The sequence below is a fragment of the Mauremys reevesii genome, linkage group 10 (genome assembly GCF_016161935.1).
Source record: "Mauremys reevesii isolate NIE-2019 linkage group 10, ASM1616193v1, whole genome shotgun sequence".
NCBI classification, from domain to species: Eukaryota; Metazoa; Chordata; order Testudines; family Geoemydidae; genus Mauremys; species Mauremys reevesii.
The window spans coordinates 9,086,639-9,101,101 of NC_052632.1; the positions used below are offsets into that span (position 1 = coordinate 9,086,639).

Sequence of the window (14,463 nt, forward strand, 5' to 3'; positions counted from 1 at the left end):
GTTGCCAACTTTCTAATCGCACAAAACCGAACAGCCCAGCCTGCCTCTTCCCCGAGGCCCCGCGTGGGGTGGGGATGAGGGGTTTGGGGTTCAGAAGGGGGCTGCGGGTTGAAGCAGGGAGTTGGGATGCGGGAGGGGGTGAGGGCTCTGGCTGGGGATGCAGGCTCTGGGGTGGGGATGAGGGGTTTGTGGTGCAGGAGGGGGCTCCAGGCTGGGGGTGGGGCTGAGGGATTCAGAGAGTGGGAGGGGGCTGCAGATTGAGGCAGGGGTTTGGGATGGGGGGGATGAAGGGTTCAGGGTGTGGGCTGGGGCTCTGGGCTGGGTCAGGGAGTTGGGGTTCAGGGAGGTCAGGGCTCTGGGGTGCAGAAGAAGGCTCTGGTTTTGGGGGGCTCAGGGTTGGGGTCCAGGAGGGGGTACTGGCTCTGGGCTAGGGTGTAGGCTCAGGGGTGGGGCCAGGGATGAGGGGTTTGGAGTGCAGGAGAGGGCTCCAGGTTTGGAGGGAGGCTCAGGGCTGGAGCAAGGGGTCAGGACTCAGGGTTGGGGCACAGGCTTACTTCGGACGCTCCCGGTCAGCAGCGCAGCGGGCCTAAGGCAGGCTGAGATGGAGGACGACCCTGGGATCGAGGTACACCCCGAGGGGAGGAAGAAGCCCAGGGACAGCTGACTACAATCAGGCTGCGTTGCTGCCAGTATCCAGGTCAGTGTGTTGTGGCTGGAATTCCTGCTGACCTGGTGGCCGAATACTTCGCCACTGCACCACTCTTCGGGCCCTGGGCTCGGACCCAGTGAAGTCAGGTGGGTCCAGGTCCCCCAATGCCACCCCCCAACCCTGGGGTGGCAGCCTCCCCACCACAGGTCAAACGGCCTGCATTGTCTGCCAATTGCCTGAGGACCAGAGCCCATAGACTACCCATTTGCTCCGCCCCTGACTGAGGGACAGAGCCCATAGTCGTCTTGGGAGGTTTGCCCTGCTTGAAGGTCAGGGCCCATGGTCTGCTTAATTGCTTTGCCCTGACTGAGGGCCTGAGACTATAGACAGCTTGTCAGCTCCGCCCTGCTCGTTAGCTCTGTCCCCACCTGAGGGCCAGAGCCCACAGATTGGTGCCCCGCCCACTGAGAGCAACTGGCTTTCTAATCCCCCCCGATATTTGGCAGTGATCCCGGTGACGTAGTGAGGAGATCCAGAGGGGGAGGGACAACCGCCGCTGCACTACAAGGGGAATCTTGAATAGGAGTAGAGAGTTATTTTACCTCTGTATTTGGCACCAGCGTGACTACTGCTGAAATACTATGTCCAGTTCTGGTGTCCACTATTCAAGAAGGTGTTGATAAACTGGCAAGGGTTCAGAGAATAGCCAAGAGCATGATTAAAAGATTAGAAAACATGCTTTATAGTTATAGACTCATGAAGCTCAATCTATTTAGCTTAACCTTCTCTCTCTTAAGGGGTGACTTACCTATATAGGGGTCAAATATTTACTAATGGGCTCTTCAATCTAGCAGAAAAAGGTATAATATGATCCAATGGCTGGAAGTTGAAACTAGACAAATTCAGACTGAAAATAAGACGTAAATTTTTAAGAGTAATTAACCATTGGAACAATTTACCAAGGGTTGTGGTGGATTCTTCATTACCAATGATTTTTAAATCAAGATTGAATGTTTTTCTAAAAGATCAGCTTTAGAAATAATTTGGGGAAGTTCCCTGGCCTGTGTTATACAGGAGGGCAGGTTAGATTATGACAATAGTTTCTTCTGGCCTTAGACTATATCAATTAATCTATGTGCTAAAGCTAAACATTTACTTAGTGATATTCCTGAATATGCAATATGTTGCACAATATTCACCCAGAAACTTACAGGTCTGAAGAATAATATATTGCAGACGTGGAGCAGAGTCCTTGCAGTCCTAAATGAGCCAAAATTTCCCATTGACTTCAGTTAACTGACCCTGATGTTATGTATCTCATCTTTTAGGTATGTGGCCTATCTACTAATTCTTTACTGGTGTAAGTTCTCAGTATAACTAGTTAGTAAAACTTTTCCCTATGATACTCTGCCTGTAACCACAACATACCAGAGTTGTCTTCTAGTCAGGATCATAAAAAGTTATGCAATTTTAAATAAGTTTTTCATCAGTTCTCTTAGTTTCATAAAGATGATCTCTGAAACCTCTCTTGAAATTCCAGCATAAATGTTCTACTGGGCAATACAGTCTATTTAACTTGCTCTGTGGTAAATCTCATAATTGCTCTGTATCTGGGATAATATCTACCTTGTAGGTGTGCACTGAGGACTAGTTGAACTGTGCTTTGAAGCCATGAAATGCTAATGTTTATTATTACAGATGTTCTAGTGTAATTCAACTTTGTTCAGTATAACGTCTGTGCATGCTGAAATAACAATTGACTGGGCATGCTCAAGATCTACATGCTATTTTTTTACAATGTTAATGAAATAGGTAACTGATATCTGCAATACATATAGCAGAGAACGAGGTCATCTATGTGTATTTTCACTTATTTGTAATCTTTCATGGAAGGTTCACTGGCCGTATGCCCTAAAATGCAGGACACTTCAGCTCGGAATTGTCTTCAGCAGTTTCCCAAATGACTCTGATAAGAGGCTGCTGCTTTCGGAGAATGAATTAATAAAATTGTTGAGGCTTGTGATTTCATATATTTGTGCATGTTAGAAGAATGTTAAGGTTTCATTAAATCGACAGTCCTATAATGGTTTAATAAAAATTTAGTTTTTATTAACTTAAGTGCTCGAACCATTTAGTGTTATATGCCTGTATATACATTTATAGGAGTGTTGCAGTATTTAAGTGTAATATACATACAAATACAGTACATGCGCCATACACAGAAATGGAAGATTTCATAAATGACTTAGTCTGTCTAATGAGGCCATTTTTGTAGAGGATTTTTCAGCAATGGGAATGTGTCTCCCTTTACAACATGGTCAGCGGGAGCTAAGGTTACTCCTTCACCTCTCATGGTAGCCTGGACTCTCACACTGCATGCACGTATACACACATGTAGCAGCACTACAGAGCCAGGTCACGGGCTAGTTTATGTCAATGCGAATCCAGCTTCCCGTCCATCGTTACGAAGCCAAGCCTAGGCTCGGGGAAGGCAAATCCCAGACCCGGCTCCCTCAGTTCCCGCGGGCAGTGTCTGCTGTTCAGCTCCACTTACAGTGGCCCTGGCCCGCAGCTTGAGGTACCAAGCGGCGCCGCGAGGCAGCGTGGGCTGGTTGCGGGGGTGGGGGGGCTGTCTAGGGGAGGGGAGGAGGGTGGGGAGAAGGGGTGGGCGGGGTTGGAGGAGGCCGCTCGGAGGAAGTGATGGAAGCTGAGGAAACAGGAAGAGCGGCGGCGGCGGGTAAGAGGGAGGGAGAGAGTCGGTGCCGCCCGGCGTCCCCCGCCCTCGCAGCTTCGCTCCCCGGCGCACGGCACTGCCCGCCCCCGGCACTGCCCCCGATACTGCCCCCCGCGCACGGCACTGCCCCCGATACTGCCCTGGCACTGCCCCCGCACGGCACTGCCCCCTTCCTCCTGCCCTGGCACTGCCCCCGCACGGCACTGCCCCCGATACTGCCCCCGCGCACGGCACTGCCCCCTTCCTCCTGCCCTGGCACTGCCCCTCGCGCATGGCACTGCCCCCTTCCTCCTGCCCTGGCACTGCCCCCGCGCACGGCACTGCCCCGGTACTGCCCCCGCGCACGGCACTGCCCCCTTCCTCCTGCCCTGGCACTGCCCCCGCGCACGGCACTGCCCCCGATACTGCCCCGCACACGGCACTGTCCCCTTCCTCCTGTCCTGGCACTGCCCCCCGTGCACGGTTCTGCCCCGACACTGCCCTGGCACTGCCCCCGCGCACGGCACTGCCCCCTTCCTCCTGCCCTGGCACTGCCCCCTGCGCATGGCACTGCCCCTGCGCATGGCACTGCCCCGATACTGCCCTGGCATTGCCCCCTGCATGGCACTGCCCCCTTCCTCCTGCCCTGGCATTGCCCCGATACTGCCCCCGCACGCCACTGCCCCCGGGCACGGCACTGCCCCGTCTGCTCCCCTCAAGGTACTGCCCCCTTCCTCCTGTCCTGGTACTGCCTCCCGCACAGCACTGCCCCTTCCCCACGATCTCCTACTCCTGGCAGTGCCCACCGCATGGCACTGCCCCCTTCCTCCTGCCCAGGCACTGGCACTGCCCCTTCCCCTGGTCTCCTACTCCTGATAGTGCCCCCACACTGCACTGCCCCCTTTCTCCTGTCCTGGTACTGCTGGCCCTCCCCATGGCCTCCTACCCTGATAGTGCCCCTCGCACAGCACTGCCTCCTTCCTCCTGCCCTGGCACTGCTGCCCCCAGCAGTGCCCCTTCCCCCATGGCCTCCTACCCCCGATAGTGTCCCTCCGCACAGCACTGCCTCCTTCCTCCTGCCCTGGTACTGCCCCCCCCTGCACGGCACTGCCCCCCTTCCTCCAGCCCTGGCACTGCCCCCTCCGCACGGCACTGCCCCCCTTCCTTCAGGCTGGTGCTCCCCGCCCCTGCACGCCATTGCTTCCCTTCCTTCTGCCCTGGCACTGCCCCCCCACAGCACTTCCCCCTTCCTTCAGCCTGGTGCTCCCCGCCCCTGCACTCCACTGCTACCCTTCCTTCTGCCCTGGTACTGCCCTCCTCCCCCACGGCATGGCACTGGCCCCGTTTCTCCTGCCCTGGCACTATTCCTTTGCACGGCACTTCCTCCCCCCCGCCTTCTGCAGCCCTGACACTGCCCCCTTGCATACCACTGCACCTCCTTCCTCCAGCCCTGGCACTGTCTCCCCACACAGCACTGCACCCTCTTCCTCCTGTCCTGGCACTGCCTCCCCGCAGAGCACTGCACCCCCTTCCTCCAGCCCTGGCACTACCTCTCCTGTGGGCCCAAAGGCCCTTTGCTGTCCCTGTGTCCTTCACCGCCCTATACCCCCTTCTTTCCTACTCCTTTTTCCAATGCCCACTTATATTCTCCCAGTCTTATCCCTGCTTTCTTTGGTGCCCCGCCTCCCCCGTCACCTTGCCCCCTGGCATTGCTGTCCCTTTCCCCCGGTTCCCAGGCAGGCTCCTAGACTGAGCTTTAATGATGCTACCAAGCTGGACCTGAAACAATATTAAACTTCTGGGCACCACCCAGCCACAACAGACCCCTCTGGTGGAGCTTTGTGAGTGACTGCCTCTCACAATCTGCTCTGGGCTGAGCTGGCTGGAAAAGGACCAAGATTAGTTTCCAGCAGCATGTTCAGCAACCACTTCTGCAGAAGTCTGCTGGTCCCTACATAAATTATCACACCAGACATGCTGTTTATTAAGGATGCTGTCTTTCAGTAGTGTGTGTATTGTAGACCACTTGAATGGCAACATCTAGCTAGATTTAAAGACCTGACTTCAGGTTTTCTATAAATTACCAAAACACACAGCAACAAGTTTGTGTGTGCCTGGGAAATTTCGCTCAGTTCCTGTGCAGTCACAGTCTGACTCTAGCTGTGCTTAGAGTTTTTATTGCAAGGTATCCATCAGACTTTTTCCGGGTCCACAGGTGATAATACTTTCTGGTCTTATAGCCTGATTCAAAACCCATGGAAGTAAATGGGAAGACTACCCTTTACTGCAATGGGGTTTGGATTAGAAAGCAGTTACAGTCAGAAAAATAGCACGGTCAAAATGGCACCACTTCCTTCACACACCTATTCCTTTAGTGTGTTTAGAGCCCTATCAATGAATATAGTGGTACTGTGGTTTAGTAGATGAACACAGGAGAGACAGTAAAGAGGAACAGAGGGAGCACAGTATATAAAACAAACATCTTCAGGTCATAAATCCAAGGCTTGAGTCTCACGCTAAAGACAGTGCTGTAATCCTCTCATCCAAACTTCGCTTTTGGTTTAAGAGGAAGTAAAGGAAACAAGAATAATGGAGAACAGAGTAGTAACTACGTTGTCTTTTGGCCACAAGACAGTAGCTAATTCGATTAGTATGATATGGAATGGAGATATAGGGAGCCTTTCCTGCATATTGTTGCAGAGTTTATCCTTTGTTAATCCCTGGTGAATGGAATTACAAATAATTGTAGAAGTAGAAATGTTTGTTGTAAAGTAATGTTGGAAAATTGAAAAAAAAAAAAGGCAAAAATTAATTACAAATATTTCTAGTAGCAGGCAAAAGAGTATCTCTCCCTAGCAGAGGCTGACAGAGAGAATGAAAAAAATAACGCCAATATATGTGGCAATTTTCTTTTGCCCTAAAATAGATACTAATTTAGATCTATAGCAGTAAGCAAAACAATAATCAATCTAGCATTTGATGCTTGGCAATGGATCTGATTTTGAGACAGGTGGGCCTTTGTGCATGCTCAGTAGTGGATCTCCAAGAGAGTCTTGAGTGAATAGTGTTCGTGGTTTATATTTGACTAGGAGCATTTCCAAGAATTTCTGTTCATGCACTCTCTTGGATAAGGGCCGATTGCATCACCTCAGTTAACTTTTGCACTGCTTTCTCTCATGCTCTGTCTTTGCACTGTGCTTTCTTAATCTGTCAAGCTAACAGGTAAATGGAGAGAAAGGGAATTTATCTTCTGAAACACATTTTAAGTTGCTGCCATTTATCTAAAGCACCTACTTCATCCCCTTCAGTAAAATAATGATGATGTTCATTAGTTCTTCTAGCTGCTCGTGGCTAAATGTGCTGAAATCAGATAGGAGAAAAAAATAGTGCAGTAGGGCAATCAGCCACTTATGAAAGTCAAACATTTGTAATAATGATATTGGCTTTTTTGGAAGACTCGCTAGTCTGCTGATGCTTTTAAATGAAATATCTCCAGATGAATGCAACTTGGTGTTCCTTGTCCAGACAAATCTTGTGCTGCCAAGCACTTTAGGTTTTGTAAACATTTCTCCCCCTCCCCCCGTCATTTTTTATTGCTCCAACTCGTGTTTTGAATGGTTCTTCCCACACCCCTACCCCACCCGGCCCCAATCCCCTCTCTCTTCTGGAAAACATGTTAGCATTTCTAGCTATTGTCACTGTTCTGCCTTATTTCTTTGACTGCACATACTTAAGTTTTAAAAAAAATTCAGTAGCAATTGGCAAGTGGTCGAATAAAAAATGAAGTCTCTATGTCTTGGAGCCAGTTTTTGCTTGCTCATGCTGTGTTTTTGGATCTTACATTGCTCTATGACTGAGATGCTACAACTTTAAGTGTTCTTGCGGTCTGATCTTTCAACTCTTACTCCCAAAATAATCCCACTGACTTCAAGTGACAGTAAAGGTTGTTCATGTGCCATAAGGCTTGCAGGTCTGTCCATCTAAAATTAAACCTATTTGCCCTTTGTGTAGATCCTGTGCCAACCCTAACATTGTGAAATGAGCCAGCTGCTCACCTGGAACTTCAGCTGTTTCTTTTAAATACAGTCTGCTCTCATGTAGGTCCCCCCCCCCCACCTTTCTTCTTCAAGGAGCCCTGAGGTTTGCATGTACCCACAGGCCCTGGGAAGGGCATTTTTGTGGGTAATACAACATATGATCCTGGGGCCTTAGTGATAGTTACTAAATGACTAATCAGTGTATCTAACTCTGGGGTCGGCAACCTTTGGGACGCGGCTCGCCAGGGTAAGCACCCTGGCGGACCGGGCCGGTTTGTTTACCTGCCGCGTCCGCAGTTTTGGCCGATTGCGGCTCCCACTGGCTGCGGTTCCCCGCTCCAGGCCAATGGGGGCGGCGGGAAGCGGTGGCCAGCACATCCCTTAGCCCGTGCCACTATCCGCTGCCCCCATTGGCCTGGAGCAGCAAACCGCGGTCAGTGGGAGCCGCAATCGACTGAAACTGCGGACGCGGCAGGTAAACAAACCGGCCCGGCCCGCCAGGGTGCTTACCCTGGTGAGCCGCGTGCCAAAGGTTGCCGACCCCTGATCTAGCTTACCAATTGCAGTAAAGGAGCCTTAAAATTACATCTGTCCTGCAGAAAGATTTTTGTTATTTTTGTTCATGAAATCAGTGTTAATCAATAGAGTTTACATTCCTGTGCGGGAGATCTGCTGCAGGACAGGTGGAATTTTAAAACTCCAGATCTGAATTTGCAACATCAGATGTGTTAGAAACCAGGTCAGTATGAATTTTCCACATCCGGTAACAGTGGCTAAACTAAGAGGTTCCTGAGCTTTTTCTGTGGCAACACACAGTGCTTTGTGTTGCCTTTGCAAAGTGACTGGCAGCCCCTTGGGTCACACATATCCAAAGTATACAGTCTCCTGTTCGGTTACCAAGAGGTCAACGGATGCTTAAAAATGTTGCATTTTTAACCTTTGAAACTGAAGTCTGGTGACTGGTCTTTGCAGTATTACTGACAACAGATGGCAAACAGCTCCACTGATGTAATTCTTATTTGTAATTCATTCCTGTGAAGTTCCACAAACAGCTTCACAAATCTCAGAGAATGCCTCCATGGTTTTTTTTGCTGTGTTACAACATCAAGCCAAATTAAATAAAAATTCCATTTTGTATCATTCAGATTCCCTTGGTGTCATGTGATGTTTTTGTCAAGGTTGCCTTGCAGCAGTTTCAGAGAAGTGCACGTTTGGTAGCAATTTAAGGCCTGTGTCCTTTAAGTAATGCTTATTAGTACGTAACAGATGCTGTTTAGAAACATTATGCCTTTTAATAGGCTCTGCTTTGAGGCTGTATGTTCTCTTTTTCAAGGCAGATCAGCAAGCTTGGAGGTATGCTGTCGTTTATGCAAAGCCTAAGTCAATTTTCTGCTCTGAAATCAAGCCGTGTGTTTTTCCTTGTTTTTTCAATTCTGGTCATAGCTATCTTGCTGTTTTTTTTTTTTCCCCACATCAGATCTTTGGCTGTTTGTCAAGGCACTACAGTCAAAACCTTTTGCATTTTTAACCACCACAAGTGGTCTTTTCAGATGAGACCATAGAAACCAAATTTAAAGAACCTCATATTTGATGTCAAGTGCACAGACAATACATTCCCACCAGCCCCTTAAAAAAATAACTATGGTGGTTTTGGCGCAGTTTCAAAGACATAGACTAGCTGACACAAAAGCACAGAAAAACAATAGCTATATTTACACATTTCCTTCCACTGCATGCAGTTGTTTATTGAAGCAAGAAATTCAGGACAGGCTCAGAGAGCTATGATAGGTAGCACAGGTATTCACTTTCATATAATAAAATTGGCAGTATCAAAATGTCTGGATGACTGTAAGGCATGGAAGAACATTGGGGAAGAATGTTTCTGTTCCTTCCCTCTCTTGCTCAAATTAAATGCATTTTAATTTTGAAAGGAATCTCGTTTACAGATTGATTCTTGCAAGTAATTTGGAGTGGAGGGTGTTCAACACCACCTATGAGGTATTTGGTACCTTACAGGATTGAGGCATTAGATTATACATTCTTTGAACCAGGGATGTGTTAAGCCTGATTTTTCAGAGGGGCTGAGAATCCACTGTTCAGCTGAAATTATTGGGGAGCTGAGATTGCTTGGTGCCACTGAATATCAGGCTCATTGCCTCTTTCGTATCTGTATTGCTCCATGGCACTGTGTAAATACTGACAGTAATGAGGAACTCCATTGAATGTAATGCTAACTCTTAGCCCCAATCTCAGCTAGCAAGAAGTAATGGGTAGCTCTGCAATAATTTTAAATGCTATGTGGCTTTAAAATATGGATTTTTTTTTAAATATTTCTGGCTGGTGGTCTTTCTAGCATCTCCCCTATGGACAAAAGCATCTCCGAACTGGACTGCTTTCCAAACTCAGATGTCAACTCCTGTCTCCCTGCTTTTTCCTCCTTTATCACTATGGGAGGATTTGTCTTCCCCTTGTAGGGGAACTTGTGGTTTTGTCCTTCAACCTCCTCTCTTTCTTCCATCTATCTTTCCTGACTGTGATGGTAAAGGACTGAGCCAACCCTGCCTAGATTTGGACCTGTGGTTCCTAAAGGCTCCACTGTTATACAGTGTATCTTTTTATTTCTTTTCCTTTCAAATCATCCTCTCTCTCTATACAGAAAATCCTTCAGCTATACATTCCATTATTTCCCAGCTCCCCCTCTGCATCCCTTTTTTAGTTTATACTCTGCGGGCCAGACACCAGTAACACCATTGTACATTTGGAGTACCACCCTTTACTTCAGTGGTGTAACTGAAATAAGAGTACGGCCCTGAGAATTTTCCACACATTCCTGGGCTCTGTGGGAGGCAGTAGATATTAAGGACCCAATTCTCACTGCACTTTTATAGCGGTATATTCACGAATGTGAATGCCAACCTCAGGGCAGAGTGTCAAAAAGCAGGGCAGACACCCTTAATTGGTTGTATGTTCTACAATGAGATTTTACCAACTCAGTAACAAATTTGAACTCCTGAAGAGCTATAACAGTCTTATGATGGAGTCACAAACAATCACCTTGGGCATTCTAGTCTGTTGCCACCCAGGCAAGTGGGACTTAGTGATAGTTGGTCGTTATCCACCAAAGATTACAAAAGATTCGGGTTGTTTTCAGTCACTTACCCCAGGCCAATTTGTATCTCAGATCTCATACCAAAGACAATACATGTAGCCAATCCTTTAGTAAAATAACTAAGGATTTATTAACGAGGAAAAAGAAATGAGAGAGTTATTTACAGGTTAAAGCCAGCAAACACATATACACAAATGAGTTACAGCTGATGGTTGCAAAAGGTGACAGAGCTGTAGCAATCTGTCAGCACTGAATGTGTTTTAGGGCCGGAGGTGGTGCTAGCCCATTGGGGGCCCTAAACAGGAACATAATTGACCCTCTCCCCCAACATAGCCTCTTCATGGGTGTGAAGGGGCAATTAACAAAGACTTCATGTTGTGATGGCCCATTTAGTTTTGATAGCCTTCTTAATGAGCAGGAGATGATCCTTTCTGACAGATTGACAGTTTCAGGGCAAACATTTTTTTACAGTTATAAATCAAAAACTTAAATATTACCGTATAGCATATAATATAGATATTGTAAGTGAGATTAATGCATGTAGCAATTTACAGGCATTTCATAAAGTCTAAACACATTGTTATAAGTCCAATACCCGTCTTAACCGTATTAACACACAGGTGAAACAGACTGGTTTCCAGAAATGAATTTGTTAGTGCTCAGCTGAGGCCTAAAGCGTTGGCAAGAGCTGGCACCTGGTTTGCCAGCGTCACAGGGAGTAGTCCCACAGAAGTCAATGGAATTTCACTGCTGTAAGTCTGGTGTGAGGGAGGAAAAAATTCTTGTTAGTTATAACCTTGGATGCTACTTCTTTTCAGACCTACATCTCCTTTGACCCACTCTGAGATCTCTCTCTCCATCTTACATCTCTAATCTCTTTGAAAAGAGAGTGAAATGTTCTGTCACTCTTTGCTGCTACACTATAGCTGTACCTGGTAGCACTTCCATAGTTTAAGGGTGTGTCAACATTTTTATTTATAAATCTTGCTTTCCGAGTCATCATACCTCAGCCTTTTTCAAATACTTCAGATTGGAACTTTGTACAAAGCTTGTCAGTCCAGACGTTGTGTTTTATGTGATATGACAGGAGGTAGCATGCTTACGCAGATGGATTTCTATTTGTATGTGCTGTGAGTTGGGTGTGGTTTTCAAGTTTTTCTTTTTTAAATGTAGCAGTGCTGCAAAGAACAGTTTGAAGAAAAATAGACGCAGCTGGAATCTTTATGGTAAAACCTACAGGGGGTTGGGACAGCGCAAGTTAACTTTAAGATTGAATAAGCCCCTGTCTTAGTTCTATCATCTTATACCCAGATTCCGAGAGTTTAATATTTAATTTAAAATACTATGAAACTCAGTAGTAAATATGTTGTTGTAGATGTAGTTTTTCTTACAAAGGAGAAAAAAATAGTTTGAATTAAAATTGATTAAATATTCATTCTATTTCACAAGCTTCTGATCACTCTTCTAAACTCTAGGAAATAAATACAATGCTTGACATACAGGGCCCAATTTTCTGAGTTGCTGAGTGCATTCAGATTCCACTGAAATCAATAACAATTGAAGGTGCTTAGCACCTCATAAGAACATAAGAACGGCCGTATCAGACCAAAGGTCCATCTAGCTCAGTATCTGTCTACCGACAGTAGCCAATGCCAGGTGCCCCAGAGGGAGTGAACCTAACAGGCAATGATCAAGTGATCTCTCTCCTGCCATCCATCTCCATCCTCTTTCGAACAGAGGCTAGGGACACCATTCTTTACCCATCCTGGCTAATAGCCATTTATGGACTTAACCACCATGAATTTATCTAGTTCTCTTTTAAACACTGTTATAGTCCTAGCCTTCACAACCTCCTCAGGTAAGGAGTTCCACAAGTTGACTGTGCGCTGCGTGAAGAACTTCCTTTTATTTGTTTTAAACCTGCTGCCTATTAATTTCATTTGGTGACCCCCTAGTTCTTGTATTATGGGAATAAGTAAATAACTTTTCCTTATCCACTTTCTCCACATCACTCATGATTTTACATACCTCTATCATATCCCCCCCTTAGTCTCCTCTTTTCCAAGCTGAAGAGTCCTAGCCTCTTTAATCTTTCCTCATATGGGACCCTCTCCAAACCCCTAATCATTTTAGTTGCCCTTTTCTGAAACTTTTCTAGTGCTAGAATATCTTTTTTGACGTGAGGAGACCACATCTGTACATAGTATTCGAGATGTGGGCGTACCATGGATTTCTATAAGGGCAATAATATATTCTCAGTCCTCGCGGGATCAGATCCATCTATCCTTTGCCTATGTCCAGTCGCACATCTGCTAGGCATAACCTTTTTAGGCAGTAACAAAATCCTATGAACATGAATGGGCTCCCTAATGCCATAGCCTCTTGTGTTGGAGATGCATAACCCTTATCTGTAATCCATTTGCTGAAGTGGTAGAATGGTGGCAGTTGCTTAAATAGAACTCATCTATTTAAACTGCCCAGCCACTTAATCAGAAATTGGATTATAATTATTTACTGCCGGAGCACTTTCACTTTCACTTACTGATTTTCACAGAGCAATGCCTTTTAGACAGAAACTCATATTTTGTTTGCCCTCCTGGAGAACTCTTCATTGTCAAAATGCTAATGGAAAATAGTACAGGGATGGTATTACATAAAAACCCATTTAAACCAATAAACATTTTTTCTGTAAGTTCCCAGGTTATCCTGTGACAAATGGGTGAAAAGTAATGCAGTGTGAAAGAACACTGTTCCTGTTAATGATGTACAGCATGTGGTTAAGGGCTGCCATGCCATGTTGGACAGATATCACACCACAGTATTTATCCATCAGTTCTATTGCCACCACACATTGTTACCGTGTTACTGGAGGTTTCATTTACACTAGAACTTGGTTTTTTGACATGTACTTGCTCAATTAAATTCAGGATATGAGAGTCAGGTTCTGCATGTACTCCCGGTAACATGCCAAAGACCTCTTCCTTCCTTTGAAAGGTTAAACAAATATGGTAGTCTAATGATAACCACATGCTTAGAACTGTACAAGCTCAATTAAAGCAATGAATAAGACTTGGTACTGAGTGCTGCTGTTTAAACACAGTGCTTCTGCTCCTGTGAGAGGTTAATGGCAAGGCACAGTATTCATATGTGCCTCATTTAGAGGAGCAAAAAAGTCACTCTCTCTAGAACCTAGAAACGGTCACATTATTGAAGCCATAGTATGGATATTAGAGAGAGAGAGAGAAGTGGGTGGCTACAGTAACACTGCATATAGTATAGATATGACAGTCTATAGAGGGGGAGGGAAGGGGGCTCTTTATAGTATATATTATATTACTCCTATGCCTTTGTATGTAGCACTTTTCATTCAAAGATCTGCAAGTGTTCTACAGACATTAATAGATTAAGCCTGTAATGAGGTAGGTATTGTATGCATTTAAATGATTGGCTGAGGTCACACATCCAGCCAGTGTCAGGAATAGAACACTGATGTTCTGATTCCCAGGTCCCTGTTCTAATCACAGGACCATTCCCTCCTAAATAGTAATGTGATGTACATAGTCTTTTCTGTGTCAGTTCACCTAAATTTATGTGCATAGACCATCATAGATATCTGGACAAATGATTCGTTCACAAGAAAAGAGAATGAAGCTGCAAAGTGGTTTGTGTTTAGAACGATAAGTTAAAATATAAAATACTGTTATGCCCAAGACTTGGATATAAGGACTCCTGATACCGACAGGAAAACTTGAAATAAATCTCCTGTATATTGTGGATTTCTGCATATATCTCAGGCTGTTTATTGCTGATCATATTAGCATAAAAATAAGACTTTTTCCCTCTTTTTTTGAAAGCAACACAGTAGAACCTCAGAGTTACAAACACCTCGGGAATAGAGATTATAACTCATTATGGTTCTTCTTTCTAAAATTTACACTGAACATTGACTTCATAC

At 45.9% G+C, this 14,463-nt stretch overlaps 1 protein-coding gene across 7 annotated transcripts in view; it reads left to right on the top strand.

Moving 5' to 3' along the window:
- The first annotated feature begins 3,316 nt into the window (after nucleotides 1-3,316).
- LOC120372852 (protein FAM169B-like) overlaps nucleotides 3,317-14,463 on the top strand; it is a 53,265-nt gene continuing 42,118 nt past the window's right edge. For 5 of the 7 annotated variants that reach the window (XR_005585219.1, XR_005585220.1, XM_039490290.1 and 2 more), the window contains exon 1: nucleotides 3,317-3,386. Coding sequence is in view for 1 of the 7 variants with exons in the window: in XM_039490287.1 (XP_039346221.1) it covers nucleotides 3,350-3,386 (37 nt within the window). In the remaining 6 variants the exon portion in view is untranslated. Of the gene's footprint in view, nucleotides 3,387-8,082; nucleotides 8,139-14,463 lie in introns of those variants that run through there. The other 2 variants (XM_039490287.1, XM_039490286.1) reach the window with 2 other exon arrangements.